Genomic DNA, 22,253 nt, shown 5'->3' with positions numbered 1-22,253 from the left:
TTGGTATAAAGAGATAAGAAACAGCTTAGCTAACTTGTTCACCTGATACTAAATTGGCAAGAAGATTAGGGCTTGGCACTGTGACTTCTGCAGGACTTATACATCAACAACATTGAAAAGAGTTTTTGAAAAGGACTATTTCTCATCTTATGGATGCTAGTAACACCCTAATAATTGCACTTTTACAGGCCAAACTTGAATCCCTAGTGTTCAACATGGACAGCTACTTTAGTTGCTAATCTGAAATGAATCAACCAAGATTCTATCTATCCCTCTAGGAAGATTCTTCATTTTTCTCTTGGGAGTAGCCATAATTTTGAATTAAAGTTACATGTTGATGCATCAAACATTTGCCTATCCATATGCTTTGTTTTCATAATCAAACTCTTGCTAAAGCCATTGCACACTGCAAACTACAACTAACAGTAGGAAAAAGGAGTAACATTGCTTTTTAAAGTGAACACCCCTAACTGAACCTCTGAGTTCAGTGCTGTGTGAGAGAACTCGGATCTCTATTTGTTTTTCTTCATTCTGTTTGTTGCTCTGCTTGTGGAATTGGCTCAGCTGTGGTCTCTGTGGCTGCTGACAAGACATATCCATGCACATGTAGATCTGTGCCATTCTGTGCTGCCTTCCTCCATGCACTATGGAAAAATAAACACTACCAGACAGCTGTAGTACAGCCACTACTAAGAGGAAGGTGGAGTAGAGAGACTGATTTTTCCAGCAGGGAGCAAGAGGGATGGGTTAACTCAGTATGGAGAACTCTGTGTCATCTAGGATTTCATCAGGGTAATGTAAGGTGCATGTCTTTCTTTTGTAGTCTACCTTTCATTTCCAAAATAACAAGCTAAGTTGTATCTCCTTGGAACAATTGTTTTCACATTGTTCATTCATAAACCTCAATTCTCTGCCAGTTACTTGGAATTTTCTTTCCTGCATTGATAATGCAATTATTTGTGCAATCAATTAATGTTAACTTTTCAGATGGAAATCTTCCACTATAGGTCCACACCTAGAAAAATCACAGGATCTTCAACATCAGTGTCAGGCCTGCAATTATATTCCTTTTAGAATTTTGGCCTGCCACACTTTCTCTTATTTCAATATGCTGTTTCATTAGTATAGTTGATGGAAGGGGGGAATAGACATGAGTAAGATTGTGGAATGTATTATTTTCATTTTTTTCCAGAAGCTAAGGTCTTTTGTCTCCGCACTAGTACACCTGACCGGAAGCAGCTGGATGTGGATGCTAGCGTGGAAGAAGATTGGACTGTGTGATAGATTGTGGATGTGGGGACAAGATCATGAACTTTTAACTGGATGGAATTCTGATGTCATTTCCAGTATTGGGATTTCATAGCATAATGCCAAGATGTCTGATTTATTAAATTGGAATTTTAAGGATCGTTTTGCCTTAGACTCTGATTTAATTCTACATGATACTTGGAACGCTGACAATCAGTTTGGAACAAAGAACAACACACAGGATCACTAGAAGATAGGTTTATATATAATATATATTTACTTTTAAAAATAAAAATTCCATTGCAAGGCTAAAAGTCTGTACAAACTACAAAAATAAATCTTTCTTTTTCATATAAATAATTTATATGGCAAGACAACATTATCAGGTTAACAGATCTCTAGCACACTCACTACATACTCTCACACGAGCACACACACAAATACACATACAATGTGTCCACTTTTCACCATGTTTCACTGGTCCCAGATTTGGTGAGGGCTGGGGGAATGATTTTTCAGAAGCACTCAGTCCTTTTTAGTTAGTAGATGGAAGGAAGAAATTTAATGGTGGAAAAACTTTGATCTAAATTAGTAAAGTAGTTCTGGGAAATTTATCTGGACTCCAGAAATCAGTGATGGTTTAAAATAAACTGAATGTGCTCATTTTAACATGAGGCATAAAGCTACTGAAGTTTTCACCTTACACAGATGTTAAAATCTCAGCAGTATATTCCCTTGGTAAAAAGAAGTGAATCCAACTTTGGCTGGGAATAAAATTACAGCAGTTCTTTGTGATGGGAAGGGGTTAAAGTGCCTGGGGTTTAGAAGGAAGAATGTCAGTGGAAAATGGATTCCAACAAGAATCAATTCTTGTAAGAATACAGGTTGATTGTGATAACAGCCTCTGTGCTCAAGGGGATGATACAATTTTTTTTCTAAGCATGTCACAAGTTCAAGTGAAATCTTCAGAGTGGCCAGGATTCAATTACACTGACAATACTTTAAAAAGTTAACTTACTGAACATGTTAATACCATGGCTAAAATGGTAAATTATTAGTGTCTAAATGTTGAGCAAACATCATGCCTAGAAGTTTATAGGGGTGGACTTCCTGCCTTCTGAAATCCCCAAATTGATAATCAGGATTAGTTAAAACAATTTACCTGCCTTAACAGGCACATAATTTTGTTTTGAATAATTTTGTCTTTTTTGTAAGAAAGCTGGATGTGTTTGCATGTATGTATATAACATTAGATTGTTTCGATTTCAAGGTCAAAAATCCTTCACTTAAAAGCTTTCCCAGTTGCAGCTTCAACTTCTAATTTCTTGCAACCTGTGTGGGTAGACAACCTAATGCTTTCTTGATATTTTGGACTACGACTCCTACAATTTCTTGCCAGTAGCTATGCTAGGACTAATGGAAGTTGAACTGCAAAATATCCAGAGGGCATTGAGTTGATTGCATTGATCAACATTGAGGGCATTGATCTCTGGTCTGTTGGATTGACCAATTAAATCATCTAAATCTATATGCCTTGCTTTTTTATTCTTTGTGGAAAATTGCCATGTTTGGCAGGCTTAATATCCAGCAGATGAAAGAATAGTACATTAAGGAAATATATCATTTGATTTGATGCTAGCTTAAATAGGGAACAGCTTGACATAAGGAAGTTGGTAACCTCATGTAAATAGACCTAGCCCAAAAATAATATTGCTTCAGCTGCCATCTTTTCTCCTTTGGAAAAGGACAGGAAAAAAAGGAATAAATAAATAAATAAATAAAAGCTGTTTTAACGCCAGGAAGATTTGTGTTTTAACATATATGGTGTCAGTCATTCTCTTGTGGTACCCAGATTAGACCTGGCCAGAAACCATCACTTTAAAGTTCATGAAGAATAAAGGCTGACATTCTGAAATAAAATGGAAAACCAAATTGTTTTATAAAGCAATATTGACTGGTTATGCAGAAACCAAGCATATATATTGGAATTGGGGCTTCTCCTTTAGAAGCACCCTGTTGCAAAATGATAGTTCATTTTTAATTTTCTACTAAAGAAGCTGAAGAAGGAGGAGAATTCAAGAACAGAAACTGCAACCACAAGATTAATTTTTTTAGGCAGGACATCAAACATTTCTGCTTTGACAATTGCACCAAAATCTTACTGAATGGGAGAGGTTTCTGTCAGCTCAAAATCTCTCAAAATAAAATCAAAGGGTAGTTTCACACATAAAGTTTCTTTTACATAAAAATTTCCTCTGGTAAAGGGAAAAAAATGCATCAGCCACACTTGGCTACAAAGTGTGGCTTGAGTATTTTACTATAACCATAAAGTTCAGGAAGTCAATCATCTCAGCAGTGGAAAAATATTATCGGTAAAAAGATCTCAATGATATGCACGGCATCGCCCCAATAATGTTGAGTGAGTTACCTTATGTCATAACAAACACTCTTTCATTCAGGGCAGTACGCAACTGAATTTATCATGTGGAGATACTTTTTCTCTGAGTATTTTTTTTTTCTAGATACCGTCAATCCTTATGTGCAACACAAGCTTTATAATCAATGTACTATGTAAGCATTCTGTATCCTGGCATTGTGTCAAGTAGACAGATAACTCTATCTGTCTTTGATGTTTGAAGATATGACAATGCTTTTTTCTGGGTGGAAGAAATTTCAAAAACTCTCTTAAACAGTCCCTTATTTCTATTAGTCATGAAGCAGAACATTTAAACACTAATCAGAAATTGCTTAGGAGGAATTTGTGTGATGAATAGCAATAGCACTTAGACTTATATACTGCTTCATAGCGCTTTTACATCCCTCTCTAAGCGGTTTATAGAGTCAGCATATTCCCCCCAACAATCTGGGTCTTCATTTTACCCACCTCGGAAGGATGGAAGGCTGAGTCAACCTTGAGCCGGTGAGATTTGAACTGCCAAACTGCAGCTGGCAGTCAGCTGAATAGCCTGCAGTACTGCACTCTAACCACTGCGCCACCTCGGGCTCATGAACATTTTCAGTTGATATAAGAGGCAAGCAAAGTAAGAGAAAGTGTATACAATATAAGGAAGAGGGGTAGGAGTAGGATCCAGGACAGCGACATCGCAGATGCTGGGATAGGCAGTACTACTGGTGGGAACCAGAGCAGAAGACAGCCTGTCCCACACATTTTGCATAGAACCTTAAGACACATCGCGCCCCCACCATTGCATTCTCCTTTCAGTCCACATTACAACAGGGGTGCTCTCCCTATTACAACTTCACCTTGGTGTTTCCCCTTAAAGGGAAATTGCCACATGTTTACTGAGAGAGCCGTGAAAATAATAAAAATAATTATTATAATTATAAGGGGGAGGGTTGGTGACTCTTTTTATACAGTTTAAAATAATAATAATTAAAATAATATTAATAAAAATAAAAGAATAGCAGCACAATGTGGGAGAGTCCCCCACATATAGTTGAGTCCTCTTTTCTCCACGGAGGGTATGAGATGGTTCACATAGCTTGTGGAGAATGGTCACTTTCATTTTTTCAGATTCAAGTAGGCCTGATATTAAATGGGTCACTGGCCCAAACTAAGGGCACAAAATTTACGCCCTGACACCCAAGAAATCAGAATACTTTTTGGTGCCAGATACACCTGGGAATGCAGAAATATTCTCTTATCAGCTTTTTTGCAATATGGATACTGAAAATAATCTGGTCTCTTTGTTCTCAGCAGTACTGATTATGCCTGCAGTTGGTTAGATGCAATGCAAGAGTTTCCATAAATACAGCGAACTTCACAATCTGTGATGTGGGATGTTTCTGGCCCCTGTGCTCACTGGGCATGCCGGCCAGCCCTGAGGCAGGAGTTCTAGAGCCAGTGACGTGGCTTGGCAAAGTGGATGGCTAATGATTCTGCTTTAGATCCTGTAGTTCCAAACTGTCAGATGGTTTGGGGCCAGGTTTTTCAGAGTTATCATCAGATTCAAAGCCCTCATGTGTATAGCCCCGGCAAGATCCAGGCAAAGGTGGGTGCAAGGCCAACATCACCGAGGCAGTAGCTGTAACTGTAGTGAAAGTGCCACCGTGTCCTGAAGGTGGTATTTTGGTGCTGTGAGTAATGGGGTTAGTCTGAAGGGGATTGGGAGTAGACTGAGCCAATTGAGACCCTAGTCTGTGGTTGGGTTGTTCTTGCTGCTGCAAACAACTTTTGATTTCTGTGACAGCTGCTGGCAAATAGCCACCAGGAGTTCTGGATTGGGTCCATTCTGGGCTGCACAATGATAAAGGTGATTCTAGGCTTGTCTTGTAGCTTTTTACTACCTGCACAGGAGAGAAAAGATTACTGTTAGGTATAGAAAGGAACAGCCCAGTAATAAAACATTGCTCTGAACAAGCATTTCTCACAACAGTGCTTCTCACAACCATTTAGAAATAAAAGGAAATAGAAATACACAACTTGTTGTTAACGTACTTACAATTTTTCCATATTATATCCATAATTCTATAGCATCTTTATTTTCCATTCTAACAGTTATTGACAGACAATTTGTTGCTGTACACTGTTTATAAGTTCATGAGAAAAGACCTTTAAAGAGCGACTCCTCAATATTTCTCATTGTGATTATTTGACCTTGGAATATCACTTAAAGTCTTATTTTCTCAGTCTCAAAGACTATTTCTCAGTGTGCTTCACCAATGTTGTGTTCTTGGTGGTCTCTGAGTTTGGTTGTTTCCTTGCAGACATTTCATTAATAGCTAGGTATTATCATCAGGTGGAGTCTTCATTGAAAAGTGTCTTACTCTATCAGTGACATGCGGTCAGCTTTAGGGCTGGTGAGGCACTTTTTAGACTTGTGGACTTCAACTCCCAGAATTCCACAGCCAGGCATGCTCAGTTCCGATTTAAAGCGACAGCATTTTTCCCCCTTGCAAAATAAGTTTTCCCTTTTTTTTTCTTCTCCCTCCCCCTCCTTCCTCCCTCCCTCTCTCCCTCCCTCACTCTCAAACAAACACAGAAGTTGGATTGGATATATTTTCCAAAGGCTTGAAAGCAGCTCCTCTGCCATACCCCCACTTCCCCTGCTGCCTTCCGATCAAACTTTTTGAATTCCTCCCCCCTCCCCACACACGCACCTTTTTCCAGCTGTTTCAGAGATGATTTCAACTCTGCTTCTGCCTGCCCTGCCCTGCCCTCATGAAAGGCCAGAGCTCTGTCAGACTGAGCTAGTTGCTCCCAGAGAACTCTAAAAAGCCTCTAAAAATGCCCTCTACAGGAGGCGAGAGAATACGTGCCTCATTTGCATAAGGAATTCTTCGCATTTTAACTCTTGGTTATCTCTTAAAAGGCGAAAAATTCCTTATGCACAGGAGGCCCCTATTTCCGTGTCCCTACCTGAACCGGGAGGCTCTCACAACAATCACTCACGCCCTTGTGACCTCAAGACTGGACTACTGCAATGCGCTCTACATGGGGCAGCCCTTGAAGAGTGTTCGGAGACTTCAGCTTGTCCAGAATGCAGCCGCGTGAGTGATTGTGGGTGCGCCTCGGTACACCCACGTTACACCTATCCTCCGCGAGCTGCACTGGCTGCCTATTGGTCTCTGGATACGCTTCAAGGTGCTAGTCGTCACTTATAAAGCCCTAAATGGTATTGGACCTGGGTACTTGAGAGACCGCCTCCTGCCGATTACCTCCCAAAGACCCATTAGATCCCACAGACTAGGCCTCCTCCGAATTCCATCTGCCGGCCAATGCCGGCTGTCAACTACCCGGAGGAGGGCCTTCTCTGTGGCTGCTCCGGCCCTTTGGAACGATCTCCCCGTGGAGATTCGGACCCTCACCACCCTTCAGGCTTTCCGTAAAGCCGTTAAGACCTGGCTGTTCCAGCAGGCCTGGGGCTGCTGAGTTCCATCCCCACTCGAACTGGTGTGCTTGTTGAGACCTTTTAAATTGGTTCTGTATTGTTGTTTGTTTTTGTTTTTCTGTTCCTTTTGTATTGTTTCCTTCCCTTCCGGTTTTGTTAGCCGCCCTGAGTCCCTCGGGAATAGGGCAGCATACAAGTTGAATAAAACCACTAAACCACTCTGGCCTCCTCCTATGGTTAACACAAAGCACTGTTCCAAGTCACTGTGAATCTGGTAGCAACTACCTTGGCTTTAATTATTTTTTTAAAAATCTTTAAAATTCTTTCCTTTTCCTCATGACTGGTGAGGCCACGCCTCCCCTGCCTCTAGTGACTGCACGTCCCTGAACTCTATAATCCACCAGGAAACAACCATTACAACCTACAAAAAGGACAATACTACTGTATATCAAAAACATATCCAAGACAACCAACAGACTTTCATAACTATTCAGCATCACTGCAGCATGCAAGCCAACAACATCCCTCTAAAACATTTTAAGCAAATCAAAAAACTCAGTAACCAGAGAGTTTAAAAAAACAGGTATCATCACCAATATATAATGTAAAGACTGTAACTGTCATTGTGTAGGACAGACAAATAAAAGACTGGCCGACCATATCTACCTACACCAATTGGATGTCAGTAGACAAAATGAAATCTTAATACATGGATACACTCAACCAGTTTCAACTGAGAAACTGTTAATGTTTTAGATCAATCCAAATCTAAAAACGGTAGAGAATTTCTGGAAATTAGGCATTCAAATAAATCAGCCATCAGTAGATACATAGAAATAAATACTGTTTGCATGTCATTTAAAGGATGCAATGAGAAAACAAGGAAGAAAATAAACAGCCCAACTTACATCTCCCCCTCCCCCTCCTCCCAATATCCAGATAAGCAGAAAACTGCACCAGATAAACCCTCAAGGAGAAAATGATACCCTAATCAAAAAAATCAAGGAGAAAGCAAATATTGGCAGGGCAAATGACTATATATAAACAGCCAGCAAACTTTAGTCTCCCTTGCACTAATGATTTTACCTGATAATTAAATGTCTACAAGAAAACAACCAAGCTCAGAGAGTACCAACAACTGAACAGTTCAATCCTGAATTAAATATAATATTTTCTGTTGGCTCTTCTCCACTTCACATAGAAATATAAGGGCTAAAACTTCCTGAAGCAGCAATCCCTAACTTTTGTAGCTTTTGGGGAGGTGGGGGAAAGAGGAGAACCAGGCCGCATGAGTAGCAGCCGGCATGCATGCACAACTCAACTTGCATGAGCAATAGGCTGATGCGCATGTACACAGACATGCACACATACCACCCTGCCGCTTGTGCAAGGCAAGTGGCACATGCACCTGCGCTGGCTGGCCCGCCATTCAGGGCCCTGTGGCAAATAGACCACGGCCCACTACCGGGCCGTTGGGGACCCCTATCCTAAGACATTAGAAACCAAAAAAATCAACAACCTGAGTTTTGATTTTGTCCCTCCTCCAATGAATGAAGGAAAATATGCTCTTATTGGAGCCGCAGTCTAGGAGTCTTTGTTCTTCTCTTTCTATGAAATAACACCATCTAGCCATAAAAACCAAATTAGTTGTTTTGGGCCTTGATTGATACTTACAGTGATTTGGGGAAAATTAGGACTTTTGCTGGCCTTGACCAAGATCTGTGATTGAGCTGGGGAGATGATATATGTGCTGCGGTCATCTTCACCAGTCTCTGATGCACTAATTGTCTCTGAATAGTATTCTGAGTCTGAGGAGTCACCAAAAGCATTTCCATTTTGGCGAATGTAGAAGCTGTGATGGTTGATAGGCGGTGGGACAGGTGACGGTGTCGGCAAGTGGCTGCCATTATCTGCTGGTGTGACCTGTACGATGACAAGAAAGAGATGTGTACAGAATAAGGGAACTACCAAAAGTTCTTCAGCTGTTGTGCTTTCAAATGTGACCCTCTAAGCAACCAGCTCAGTTGAGTCATTCCCAGGATTGCTTAAAAGTTCTTATATCTGAAGAGCACAACTGAAAAGACAACTCTAGTTATCTGTGTATAGTAAGTAGTAAATCACAGCTGATATATATTGCTCTTAATTTTATTCATGTAAGTTCATGGCACTTCCGATAAGAAAATGATATAAGACCCCTACAGTGAAATAGGGCAGATCAGAACATCTAAATCCCATTATATTGTTTTCTCAAGGAATCAGAAACTTGGAAGGAGTCCAATTGCCTGATTGGTGCAGGAATCCAGATTAAAGCATCCATATCAAACTTCTGCATGAACATATTCAGGAAGGAAAGCTTGCCTTCTCTTTCGGGGATTGATTCTACTGTAGAATTGCTCTTTCTCTAAATTATTATTTTTTAAGATTCAACTTTACTCTACATCATTATTCTGTGGGCAGCAGAGAACAGTTTCCAGTCAACAGGTACTTTAAAGTGTAATTATATCTATGACTCACGTAATCTACGTGTTAAGGCTAAAGATTGCCAGTTCCTTTATCCCTTCCTTAAAAGATTTAATTTTGAGATCTGGGTTAACTTTTGCAGCCGTCTGCAGTGGTTCCAAATTTGCAACTTTTCTTAAAATAAGGTGGCCATAATTCAATTCATGGTGAATTCTGATAATGAAAAATATAACATAGCAATTCCTTCTTTTTTTTCCTGTTTTAGGCTTCTTGAGGAGAAATTAAGCTTCAAATGGTACAATCCAAAATTTAATCAACCACTTTGTTGAAATCAAAGCATGGAGGGCAAACAATGAAATATATATTCCTCTTCTCTGAAAAGACTGATTTTTTACTTATCTATTGCTCTGTTACCTTTATGAGCAAGTTTTCCCACCTTCCTTTTATTTTGAAAAATCTATTTGAAGAAGCCATTACTGGGTCAGAAAATGGAGTTTTTATTGTTATAGTTCTTAACATCCCTCAAATATCATTCTTTAGTTTTAAGATACTACAGATAGTCCTCAATTATGACCACAATTAGGACTGGGATTTTTGATTGCTAAGTGATGTGGTTATTAAGCGAGTCATCAAAGGACCAGACTCGTTTTTACAACCATTTTTTTACTATGGTTGCTAAGTGAATCACATGGTCTCTAAGTGAATAATTGTTAATAGTTAAAACAAATCCAGCTTCCTCAATTGATTTTGCTTGTTGGAAGCCAGCTGAGAATGTCACAAATTGCAATCAAGTGACTACACGATGCTGTAATAGTCGTAAAGGCATGCTGGCTGTTGATTGGCCAAAATGCAACCAGGTGACTACGGGAATGGTAGATTGGATGGAGTTATAACTTTGAGAAGGGCTCATATGTCACTTTTTCTAAGGCTGTTGTAACTTTGAACCATCATTAAACAAATGGTTGTTATGTCAAGGACTATCTGTATAGCTTCAGTTCAGATAGATAGATAGATAGATAGATAGATAGATAGCAATAGCAATAGCAATAGCAGTAGACTTATATACCGCTTCATAGGCCTTCAGGTCTCTCTAAGCGGTTTACAGAGAGTCAGCATATTGCCCCCAACAATCTGGGTCCTCATTTTACCCACCTCGGAAGGATGGAAGGCTGAGTCAACCCTGAGCCGGTGAGATTTGAACCGCTGACCTGCTGATCTAGCAGTAGCCTGCAGTGCTGCATTTTAACCACTGCGCCACCTTGGCTCTTGATAGATAGATAGATAGATAGATAGATAGATAGATAGATAGATAGATAGATAGATAGATAGATAGATAGATAGATAGATAGATAGATAGATAGATAGATTCAAGCTATCTCTTTTTATCTCCTACATGTGACCTGCCTCATTTTCAGATCTTTCCTGAAGTTTTTCGTTGGCAGCTTAGGTCCCTTCATATACCTTCCCCCCATTATAAGTGTTTATAATATGTTTTACTATCTCAGTCTAGAAATTCCTACCTACCTTTTGACTTCTTTGTCACGTTACTAATTTTTTGTCCATGGACTCCCTACTTATTATTGTTCAGAACTTATTATGTTTTGCTTCCTTAAAGTTCAAAGTATGTGCCTGACTATATTTGATATTAATTTCACTTAATATTAAAACTTTCATAATTATACAGCAAACCCTGAACGGTATTGATGGTAAACCAAATAAAACCTTGATGTCTAATTTACTTGTTGATAATGATTTCCCATAGTACCTGGACAGTCTCTTAACAAAATCTGCCAATAGGATTCAGAATCCTTTGTTCTTTTTGATGTGTTAAGGTTTTTTTAATGTATCTTGGAAGAAGCTATTTGGGACCAGAAGATCACTTACCTCGGCAGGCGGTCCAATAATAGAAAGTAGTACAGGCAATAGTACCAGGCCATTAAGTAGTCCCAGAATAGTCAGGATAGTAAGCACGGCAAAGAAATATCTGGGATGGAAGATGGGAATTAGTTAATTGGTGCATATTTGGTTAATCTGCTCATAATAAAACCTTCATTGCTAGATTCAGTAATTATTCCTACTTTTCTTCTCCATTCTGGAGCTAAAACACAATATGTAAGGTTCACAAGTCATGCTAAACCATAAGCAAACAAATCACATAATTGATTAGTGCAATGTATGAACTTAGCCAGGGGTGCACAAAGTCATTTATCCAGAAGGTAGCATAGTTGTAACACTCACTAGGTAGACCAGACCAGTTAATCAACTCCATGGGAAGGCTAAAACTGCTTTTATTGAGAGTGGCTATAGTAGCATACTCTTGCAAGTTTAATTGCACGGCATCAACAACTCCTTCCTATACTCTGGTGAATCAGGGAATCTACCTGAATCACTAATCTCTTTGGTTAGTTAACTCCTTGGAGTTATTCAACTGGAACACATGATTGAAATTCCCCACTATCCATCAGGAAAAAAAACCCGCCTTCTCTTACTTATACCCTAAGAAATGGATCAGCAGTTTCAAGCTGTTGGTGACATACATCAGAAATCTATCAAAGGTGTAAGGCTTTGAGGCTGATCATAGGACATTTGCCATTTTGTTTGAATATATCCAGAGAATCAATCTAATATACACATACATGTATTTAATAAATGGAAAAGAAAGAACTATACCTCAGAATGAAATCAAATTCGGAGCCTGCCAACATAAGTACACCAAGCAGAGTGGAAACAGCACCATCCATTACAGGAGCAAACATGTGCTCTAAAGCCACAGTAGAGCGCAGGTTCCGGCTGCCAATGGCGGTGAGAAACCCCTGAAAATAGATTAAAAGTCAGACACGTACCTAAAAAGGATATCTTGCAGCCATTCTTAGAGGCTACTAACTACACAGATGCTGAGGGGATCTAATAGGCTGGATCACTGGATCAGTTCTTGTGCATAGAGTCAGGCACCATAGACAGGAGGGCAGAAAGCCTCACCTGGAAATGATAGCTCTTGCTCTATTTCTTTCAAAAGGAAAGTACCTTCTAATATAAAATAATCCAGAAAGATAGCAAGTCATACAACATATATTAGAGTAGATTACATTCTATGCTAACCATCCATATTAATTTTAAAGAGAGTACAAATCCATTCTAAACTATGATGGTAGTTCATTGGTCCTATCCTTTTCAGTCTGGATCTAAATAAATATTTTTTTTAAAGTGTGTATCAGCAAAGTTTAATGATACTAAAATACTTTAGCTTGGTTACCCTGTTAATACATAATCTAACTAATAGGTTAGCTTTGCCCAGCTGCAACCAGTTTAAAAGCATGCTAAGCTTAAAGCTAATAAAGTTTATCGTGCTTTGCAAATGAGCCACTAGTATAGTTAAGCATGTTACATCATCACAAGCCATTAAGTCTTATAGCAACGCAAATGTTCTTATGGGACATTATACTTACCAGAGCTACATGTACAGTAAATTCCACGCCAATGCCTACAGAAGCAATTAGGATGACAACAGGGATTGCACTCAGTTTGATGCCCATCAAGCCCATGATGCCAAAAAGCTCAACTGTCATCATTGCCAAAACAAATACCTAGATATAAGAGAAATCACCATGAGTACAGCATTTAAAACGAGCAAACCCAATGGGAAAACAGAAGGCTTATGAACACAAAGCAACAATCTATTATGCATGAATAATGGTTCTTGCAAAAAATTGGGAGCTGCTAGAGGTTTAAACGCATATTCTGAATATAGGAGGAATTGTCTGTAGCAGCTATCTGTAGTTTTAAAGAAAGAAAATTAACTTGCAAACTTCTATTAAAGTGGATCAGCATATCATCAGTTGTAGATAAACTACATGTTAACTTAAACCTTTCAGAATTATAGAGAGAAAATTGATGACAGAAATAAATTTGCTGTTTGTTGCAAAGATAGAGGCTGATCCAAATTTCACATGATAGCTGGCATAAAAGTGTGTGTGTGTGTGTGTGTGTGTGTGTGTTTGTGTGTGTGTTTGTGTGCGTGTGTGTGTACAATGTGAACAACCAAAAAATTATTTGTTTTGCAACCAAAATAATTATGCAAACTACAACAACATATTTTCAGGATTATTAAAAAAAATGAGTATGTGAAGAATTGTTATTGTTTACAATAATATTTTGTTGAGTTCCCCAGACTGTTAGTACTGGGGGACTTTAATCTGCCGTCCTTAGGCGAACGCTCTGATGGGGCCCAGGAGTTCATGGCTTCCATGACAGCCAGGGACTTGACCCAAGTAATTCAGGGTCCGACCCATAGAGCGGGACACACGCTCGACCTAGTGTTTCTCTCGGGGCAGTGGAGACGTGATCTCGAGTTAAGGGAAATAGACATCTCGCCCTTGTCATGGTCGGATCACTTCCTGTTGAGGCTTGATTTTTGGAAGCTACTCCCCCACCGCAGGGAGGTGGAACAGATTAAGTGGTTCCGCCCCAGACACCTGATGGACCCGTTGGGATTTCAGAAGGAGCTTGGGGAGATACCTGACTCTCTTGCCCACAATCCGGCAGAGTCCCTGGTCGCCGCTTGGAATACAGCGGCGACTGGGGCCCTGGATGCGATTGTGCCTTTGCGGCCTCTCCGCGGCAGTGGATCCAGGAGGACTCCTTGGTTTACTGAGGAACTCCGGGAGATGAAGCGCCAAAAGAGACGCCTAGAGTGATGCTGGAGGGCTAGTAACTCCGAATCCGACCGAACACTGCTAAGAGTCTTTATTAGGACTTATCTAGTGGCGATACGGGCGGCAAAATGTGCGCATTTTTCCACTCTCATTGTGTCCGCAGAATCTCGCCCAGCTGCCCTGTTTAGGATAACCCGTTCCCTCCTGAATGGGGGGGAAATGGGGGGTGCCTTGCAGGGTCGAGCTGAGGAGTTTGCTCAGTTTCTGTCAGACAAAATCGCTCAGATTCGGACAGACCTGGACTCCATTTGGACAGAACCAGCAGAGATGCTGAGGGAGGGTCTTGCTCAGAATTTCTGGAATGAGTTCCAGCTTGTCACCCCTGATGAAGTGGACAAGGCCATGGGAGCGATGAGTGCCTCCACCTGTTTACTGGATCCGTGCAGGGAGGTAACACGAGGCTGGCTCCAGAGAATCACAAACGCTTCCTTGTTGGAGGGATCCTTTCCACGGCCTCTTAAGGAGGCGGTGGTGAGACCTCTCCTCAAGAAGCCTTCTCTGGACCCAGCTATTTTTTAAAACTATCGTCCAGTCTCCAACCTCCCTTTCTTAGGGAAGGTTGTTGAGAAGGTGGTGTCCCTCCAACTCCGACGGACCTTGGATGAAGCAGATTATCTAGACCCTTTTCAATCTGGTTTCAGGCCTGGTTACTCCACCGAAACCGCTTTGATCGCACTGACCGATGATCTCTGGCGGGCCAGGGACAGAGGGCATTCCTCTGTCCTTGTACTCCTTGACCTCTCAGCGGCCTTCAATACCATCGACCATGGTATCCTTCTGCGACAGCTGGAAGAGGTGGGAGTGGGAGGCACCGTTTTATGGTGATTCTCCTCTTACCTCTCCGACAGGTCGCAGTCTGTCTTGGTCGGAGGACAGAGGTCGACTCCTAGGCCCCTCAATTATGGGGTGCTGCAGGGGTCGGTCCTGTCCCCCCTCCTATTTAACATCTACATGAAGCCACTGGGCGAGATCATCCGCCGGCACAGGATTAAATACCACCAGTATGCGGACGATACTCAGTTGTATCTGTCCGCCCCGTGCCATCTCAGTGAAGCGGTGGAAGCGATGTGCCATTGCCTGGAAGCTGTTAGGGTCTGGATGGGAGTGAACAAACTCGCACTCAATTCTGACAAGACCAAATGGCTGTGGATGTTGCCCCCTAAGGACAGTCCATCCAGTCCGTCCTTAACCCTGGGAGGAGAAGAATTGCCCCTCTCAGAGAGGGTTCGCAACTTGGGGGTCCTCCTGGACCTGCAACTGACTTTGGAACGCCACCTGTCGGCTGTGACCAGGGGGGCCTTTGCCCAGGTTCACCTGGTGCACCAGTTGCGGCCCTATTTGGACCGGGAGGCACTTCAGACAGTCACTCATGCCCTTGTCATCTCAAGACTGGATTACTGTAATGCGCTCTACTTGGGGCTGCCCCTGAAAAGTGTTCGGAGACTGCAATTAGTCCAGAATGCAGCCGCGCGAGCAATACTGGGTGTGCCAACGTACACCCATATCACACCTATCCTCCGTGAGCTGCACTGGCTGCCCATTGGTCTCCGAGCACGATTCAAGGTGCTGGTCATCACCTTTAAAGCCCTACATGGCCTAGGACCCGGATACCTGCAAGACCGTCTTCTCCCTTAGACCAATAAGATCGCACAGGATGGACCTTCTCCGGGTGCCTTCAGCGGGACAATGCCGGCTGGCGATGCCTAGGAGTAGGGCCTTCTCTGTTGCCGCTCCAGCCCTATGGAATGAGCTGCCCCCAGAGATGAAGGTTGAAGGTTTATTTTATTTCTATGCCACCCTATTCCCTGAGGGACTCAGGGCGGCTCACAAACCCAAGGGGGGGGGGAGGAAGGAAATACAACAAAGAAGGTACAAGGGAATTTAAAAGACAATCAACAGTCACACGGTTCGAGAGGGGAAGGGAACTCATCAACCCCAGGCCTGCCGGCACAGCCAGGTTTTAACGGCTTTGCGGAAAGCCTGGAGAGAGGTGAGGGTCCGAATCTCTGCGGGGAGTTCGTTCCAAAGGGCCGGAGCAGCCATAGAGAAGGCCCTCCCCCGGGTAGTAGCCAGATGACATTGGCCAGTAGATGGAACCCAGAGAAAGCCTAATCTGTGGGATCTAATGGGCCTTTGGGAGGTAATTGGCAGCAGGTGGTCTCTCAAGTACCCAGGTCCAATACCATGAAGGGATTTATAAGTGACAACTAGCACTTTGAAGTGTATCCGGAGACCAATCGGTAACCAGTGCAGCTCACGGAGGATAGGTGTAACGTAGGTGTACCGGGGTGCACCCACAATCGCTCGCGCGGCTGCATTCTGGACGAACTGAAGTCTCCGAATGCTCTTCAAGGGCTGCCCCATGTAGAGCGCATTGCAGTAGTCCAGTCTTGAGGTCACAAGGGCATGAGTGACTGTTGCGAGTGCCTCCCGGTTCAAGTAGGGACGTAATTGGTGCACCAGGAGAACCTGGGCAAATGCCCCCCTGGTCACAGCCGACAGATGATGTTCTAAGGTCAGCTGTGGATCCAGGAGGACTCCCAAATTGCGAACCCTGTCTGAGGGGCATAGAATTTCACCCCCCAGATCCGGGCCCTGCCCACTCTCATGGCCTTTCACAAAGCCATTAAAACCTGGCTTCTCCGGCAGGCCTGGGGCTGTTGACCCCTTGATTGAGGTCCAGCCCCCTTTCGATTGGGTGTTTGTTGTGTTCCTTTTTTAACTTTGTTGTGTCCCATTGTTTTTAAAAATTCTTTTTAATTTTTTTTTTCATTTCTGTAAGCCGCCCGGAGTCCCTTGGGATTGGGCAGCATAGAAATTCAATAAATGAATGAATGAATAAATTGTGATAAAAATTAAAGCATTTTAGAATATTGTATAGATGAGAAAAAAACAGGTTTAAGGGGAAGAGCAGTAGGGCACAGAAGGGGAATCATGGGAATAGTAAAGGTAAAGGTTCCCCTCGCACATATGTGCTAGTCGTTCCCGACTCTAGGGGGTGGTGCTCATCTCTCTTTCAAAGCCAAAAAGCCAGCGCTGTCCGAAGACGTCTCTGTGGTCATGTGACTGGCATGACTAAATGCCAAAGGCGCATGGAATGCTGTTACCTTCCCACCAAAGTGATCCCTATTTTTCTACTTGCATTTTTTATGTGCTTTCAAACTGCTAGGTTGGCAGAAGCTGGGATAAGTAACGGGAGCTCACTCTGTTACGCAGTGCTAGGGTTTCGAACCGCCAAACTGCCAATCTGTCTGATCAACAACTTCAGCGTCTTAGCCACTGAGCCACTGCGTCCCATGGAAATAGTAGAAGTCCCCTAATCTCAGGAAGCTTCACATAGTTTAATCTAAACCTGTTTTTAACCTTGACCCTTGATTTACAAGAGCTATCAACGATATGGATTTTGCAATGCCAATTTGACAACCATACATATATATGCTACAGCAGATAATGTTTGAATATGGCAATTCAAAATCTCTGTTCTTCCCACATAGCCATAAATGAAAATACTTACAATGATACTGGCAGTCCAAGGATTGAGTAGCAGCAGGGTGCACACCAGAAATGTGCAGGCCAGCACAATGCTGATGGCTTGCAGAAGCCAGTGGCGCAGGCCAATGTACTGCTCCCAGAAGAGGAATGGATAACCACTGGGGTAACTAAATACTCCATGTGTCTGGGCCATTTCATCACAGATGGCACGCACACTCTGGATAGCTGCCACGAAGTCTGATGTATGTTGAAGGCCATTGAGGTAGAAGGGGAACTGAGCAAACTCCAGAGGCTGTGCAGCTGGGACTAGAGGAAGCAGAGGCAACCATTAGGGAAAGTGACCTCCTGGCCCACTCTTACTTCTGGGCCCCAAGATTAATTGTCCCCCTCTGCCTAAGGCCCACCAAATCATGAAGCTAGGCAGATGATTCCATTTATATAGCTCTATGGTATGACAGAATGGGACTTGGGTTGAAACATTGAAATGTGGTACAAGGCTGAATGGAAATGGAGCTTTCATAAATACTCACTTCGAAGATTTTCACCAGTAGCATCATATTTATCATGGATCCATTCCGGGGGTGGCGGATAGAAGTTGGCCTGGGAGGCAGCAAAACCAAGGGGGTCATTGCTGACCCACACTGTCAAGCAGATGTAAAAGATATCAGGGGGAATGATCCCATTTTCATCGACGAGACGGCGAGTTGTCAGCTGTGGGGCAGATGGAAAAATTAGGGAATTGAGCAGGATAAAATTCAAATCTCCAAAAGAATGCAGATCATCCGTGTCCCTTCCAACCTTTATTTCCAAGAAACACCCTTCTCATAATTCCAGCAGGGAAACACTCCTTTCCCTATATATATTTTGCAGAACTTCTCTTCTTGCGCTTACTATATTATTCATTATTACGGTTCATCTATCCACTTTCTTCTCCCTACTAACTACTGAGTTAGTCTTAATGCTTACTTGGTTTAAGTTGAAAGGCTCTTTCTTGTTGCCCGTCTGGATAAGGAGTTTATAAGCAAGAACACCATCTTCCGAACCATTCCGATAATTTTCCCTGGTGATGTGCCCGGCTTTCCAGTCTTGATTGAAGGCTGCCTGTAGATCTGGAATTCAGAGAGTGTAAAATTAAATGAGAGTTCTCTAAGAGATCTGTCCATATTTAGCACCTCCCCTCATCGTACCATTGCTCTTATGCTTTATCAAAATAATTTTGGCCAGGTTACACAGGAAAGGATTTACGCAGTGCAGAGAAACTGACTTTGAACTCTTACACACAAGGTGTTTAATACAGTTAAGGTATATAGGAATATATGATCATTACCCAACAATTTGCTGACAAATAAGAACAGCACAATATGACTAATATCTGCATCAACAGATGTTTTAACAGTGGGAGAAAAAAGAAGGAAGACACTATTTTTCTATCTTTCAAGAAAATATTCCAGCATGTATTCCCTGGCCTCCAGTTTCTGCATACAACAATACTAACATTAACTTATAAGAACACAGTTTCAGTTCTAGATGGTAGGAAATCCTCTGTGGTTGTGTATGTCCTATATGGGCAGCTGGACATGCATACACATTACTTCTGTGTACAAATAAACACTGCCAGCCTACATTTACCTCTGTGCAAAATACAAACCACCAATTCCTATATGAAACACAGCTCTGATGGAAATGTTGCTGGGGTTAAAATGTCTACAGATAGATCTATTAGGGTTTCTGGTAGCCTAGAATACATCTTATCCTGAGTGCAGTTTTGAAATAGAGATTTGAACTTTTCTTCCCTGGACACATCTTGTTAAACAAAGTACCAAATCCTGTTTTCCCCTAAAATACCGGTCAGTTTACACTCAAAGCATCCTGCAACGAGAACTGGGAAACATCCCTTTTGAGGGCTTTAGAGATAGAGTTATAGTTTTTTTTATTTTATAGTTTATTAGTTTTGTATGCCGCCCACTCTCGGAAGACTCCGGGCGGCTTACAATAAAAAAGGGAGGGGGAATACATAAAACAATACAACAATTTAAAATTACAGCAACATTCATAACTTAAAGTGGGGCTGGATAATTCAACAGCCCCAGGCCTGTCGGAACAGCTAGGTCTTAGTTGCTTTACGGAAGGCCGGAAGGGTAGTAAGGGTCTGGATCTCAACGGGGAGATCGTTCCAAAGGGCCGGAGCTGCAACAGAGAAGGCCCTCCCCCGGGGAGTCGCCAGCCGACATTGGCCGGCAGATGGAATCCGGAGGAGGCCTAGTCTGTGCACTCTAATTGGTCTTTGGGAGGTGATTGGCAAGAGGCGGTCTCTCAGGTAGCCAGGTCCGATGCCACATAGGGCTTTAAAAGTAACGACTAGCACCTTGAAGCATGTCCGGAGACCAATGGGCAGCCAGTGCAGCTCACGGAGGATAGGTGTAACGTGGGTGTACCTAGGTGCACCCACAATCGCTCGCGCGGCTGCGTTCTGGACTAACTGGAGTCTTCGAACACTCTTCAAGGGCAGCCCCATGTAGAGCGCATTACAGTAATCCAGTCTTGAGGTGACAAGGGCGTGAGTGACTATCCAAAGGGCCTCCCGGTCCAGGTAGGGTCGCAATTGGTGCACCAGGCAAACCTGGGCAAAGGTCCCCCTGGCCACAGCCGACAAGTGATGTTCTAATGTCAGCTGCGGATCCAGGAGGACTCCCAAATTGCAAACCCTCTCTGAGGGGCGTATAATTTCACCCCCCAGGCTCAGAGATGGAATAGCTGGACCATCTTTGGGAGGGAGCATCAATAGCCACTCAGTCTTGTCGGGATTGAGTGCCAGCTTGTTCGTTCCCATCCAGACCATAACAGCCTCCAAGCACTGGCACATCACTTCTACCGCTTCACTGAGTTGGCACGGGGCGGACAGATACAGTTGCGTGTCGTCCGCATATTGGTGGTATTTAATCCCGTGCCGTCATATGATCTCACCCAGTGGCTTCATGTAGATGTTAAATAGAAGGGGGGACAGGACCGAACCCTGTGGCACCCCATAATTGAGGGGCCTAGGGGTCGACTTCTGCCCTCCGACCAACACTGACTGCGACCTGTCCGAGAGGTAGGAGGAGAACCACCGAAGAACAGTGCCTCCCACTCCCACCTCCCGTAACTGTCGCAGAAGGATACCATGGTCAATGGTATCGAAGGCCGCTGAGAGGTCAAGGAGCACTAGGATAGAGGAGTGACCCCTATCCCTGGCTCGCCAGAGATCATCGATCAGTGCGACCAAAGCAGTTTCCATGCTGTAACGAGGCCTGAAACTGGACTGAAAGGAATCCAGATAATCGGTTTCATCCAAGGACCGCCGGAGTTGAAAGGCCACCACTTTCTCAACAACCTTCCCTACAAAGGGGAGGTTGGAGACTGGACGATAGTTACTTAAAATGGCTGGGTCCAGAAAAGGCTTCTTCAAGAGGGGTCTCACCACCGCATCCTTTAGGAGGAGCGGGAAGGATCTCTCCCAGATAGAGGTGTTAACTATCCTCTGGATCCAGCCACGTGTCACCTCCCTGCTGGTCAAGACCAGCCAGGAGGGGCACGGATCCAGTACACAGGTGGAGGCACTCACCGCTCCCATGGCCTTGTTCACTTCCTCAGGAGCAACAAGTTGAAACTCGCTCCATAAAATCCGCTCAAGAGATTGAAGTCTAAGAAAAGAGAGTTGCTAAAGAGAGATTAATTCACCTTGTAGCCAATCTCGGAAGTAGTGCAGCCACATCTTTGGCAACTGGCGGTTCTCCTCACGTACTACATACTGGATGGCAGCAAAGGTCTTGTGTAGGCTGTAAAGAGCTTCCTGTGAGTTTGGGTAATCAAAGCCTCCATTCGTTACCACAAACATGTTGTAAAAGGAGAAATACTTGAATTGAGCTGAAATGAAGGCATGCTCCTTTGTACCTCGTGGTACAATATCCGTCAGATAGAGTCCATCATGCACCTTGGTTGTACCATAGAGGCTGAGGCCCAGCAGGGCTAGGAATAGAGCTACCACAATTCCCTGAAAAAGCAAGGGAGGAAAGTGTCAAGACGGGTGTGAACAAACAATATCCCCTTTTGCATAATCCATCTTTTACTCTTTTATTTATCATGAGATTTGGCCTGTTTGGTTCTCTGGAAATTTTATATCCAGGGTTGGATTATAGGCCAAATGATGCTTCCTGGAAGCTTTGCCCCAGGTGCAATCCATTCTCAATGCAGAATAAAGCAGACAGACAAGGTTTTGCATCTTATGCTGCCCAAAGGCAATCTAAGGATGATAAAATGGAGGAAGCCATTGCTCCCCAGTTCATTCAACTCCAAGTACTTTTTCTATGTGTGAGATGAAATAAAGTCATTGTAGCATTTCCTTCAGTACAGAGAATGGCTGTGGATGCGCCAGATGAAACATCTGCAATGTGCTTCTTCTTACAGCTTGAACTATTTTTCTTAACGTTCCAGGAAGGGAGCTAGAAGAGCC

General features: G+C 43.0%; 1 protein-coding gene across 1 annotated transcript in view; it reads right to left on the bottom strand.

Annotated features, from left to right (window-relative positions):
- Window positions 1–1,550: 1,550 nt before the first annotated feature.
- PTCH2 (patched 2) overlaps window positions 1,551–22,253 on the bottom strand; it is a 76,828-nt gene continuing 56,125 nt past the window's right edge. The window contains exons 15-23 of the mRNA XM_087719760.1: window positions 21,482–21,794; window positions 18,731–18,873; window positions 18,295–18,475; window positions 17,787–18,070; window positions 13,007–13,144; window positions 12,231–12,373; window positions 11,445–11,544; window positions 8,775–9,023; window positions 1,551–5,556 (exon numbers count right to left, since the gene is read on the bottom strand). Coding sequence (XP_087575886.1) covers window positions 5,140–5,556; window positions 8,775–9,023; window positions 11,445–11,544; window positions 12,231–12,373; window positions 13,007–13,144; window positions 17,787–18,070; window positions 18,295–18,475; window positions 18,731–18,873; window positions 21,482–21,794 — 1,968 coding nt within the window. The 3' untranslated portion in view covers window positions 1,551–5,139. The remainder of the gene's footprint in view (window positions 5,557–8,774; window positions 9,024–11,444; window positions 11,545–12,230; window positions 12,374–13,006; window positions 13,145–17,786; window positions 18,071–18,294; window positions 18,476–18,730; window positions 18,874–21,481; window positions 21,795–22,253) is intronic.

Source organism: Thamnophis sirtalis, unplaced genomic scaffold (genome assembly GCF_051295495.1).
Source record: "Thamnophis sirtalis isolate CommonGarterSnake01/CBP01778 unplaced genomic scaffold, rThaSir2_p1.2 scaffold_7, whole genome shotgun sequence".
Classification (NCBI taxonomy): Eukaryota; Metazoa; Chordata; class Lepidosauria; order Squamata; family Natricidae; genus Thamnophis; species Thamnophis sirtalis.
Note: the sequence above shows the minus strand (reverse complement) of the source record. Positions and strands in the feature narration are given on the sequence as shown.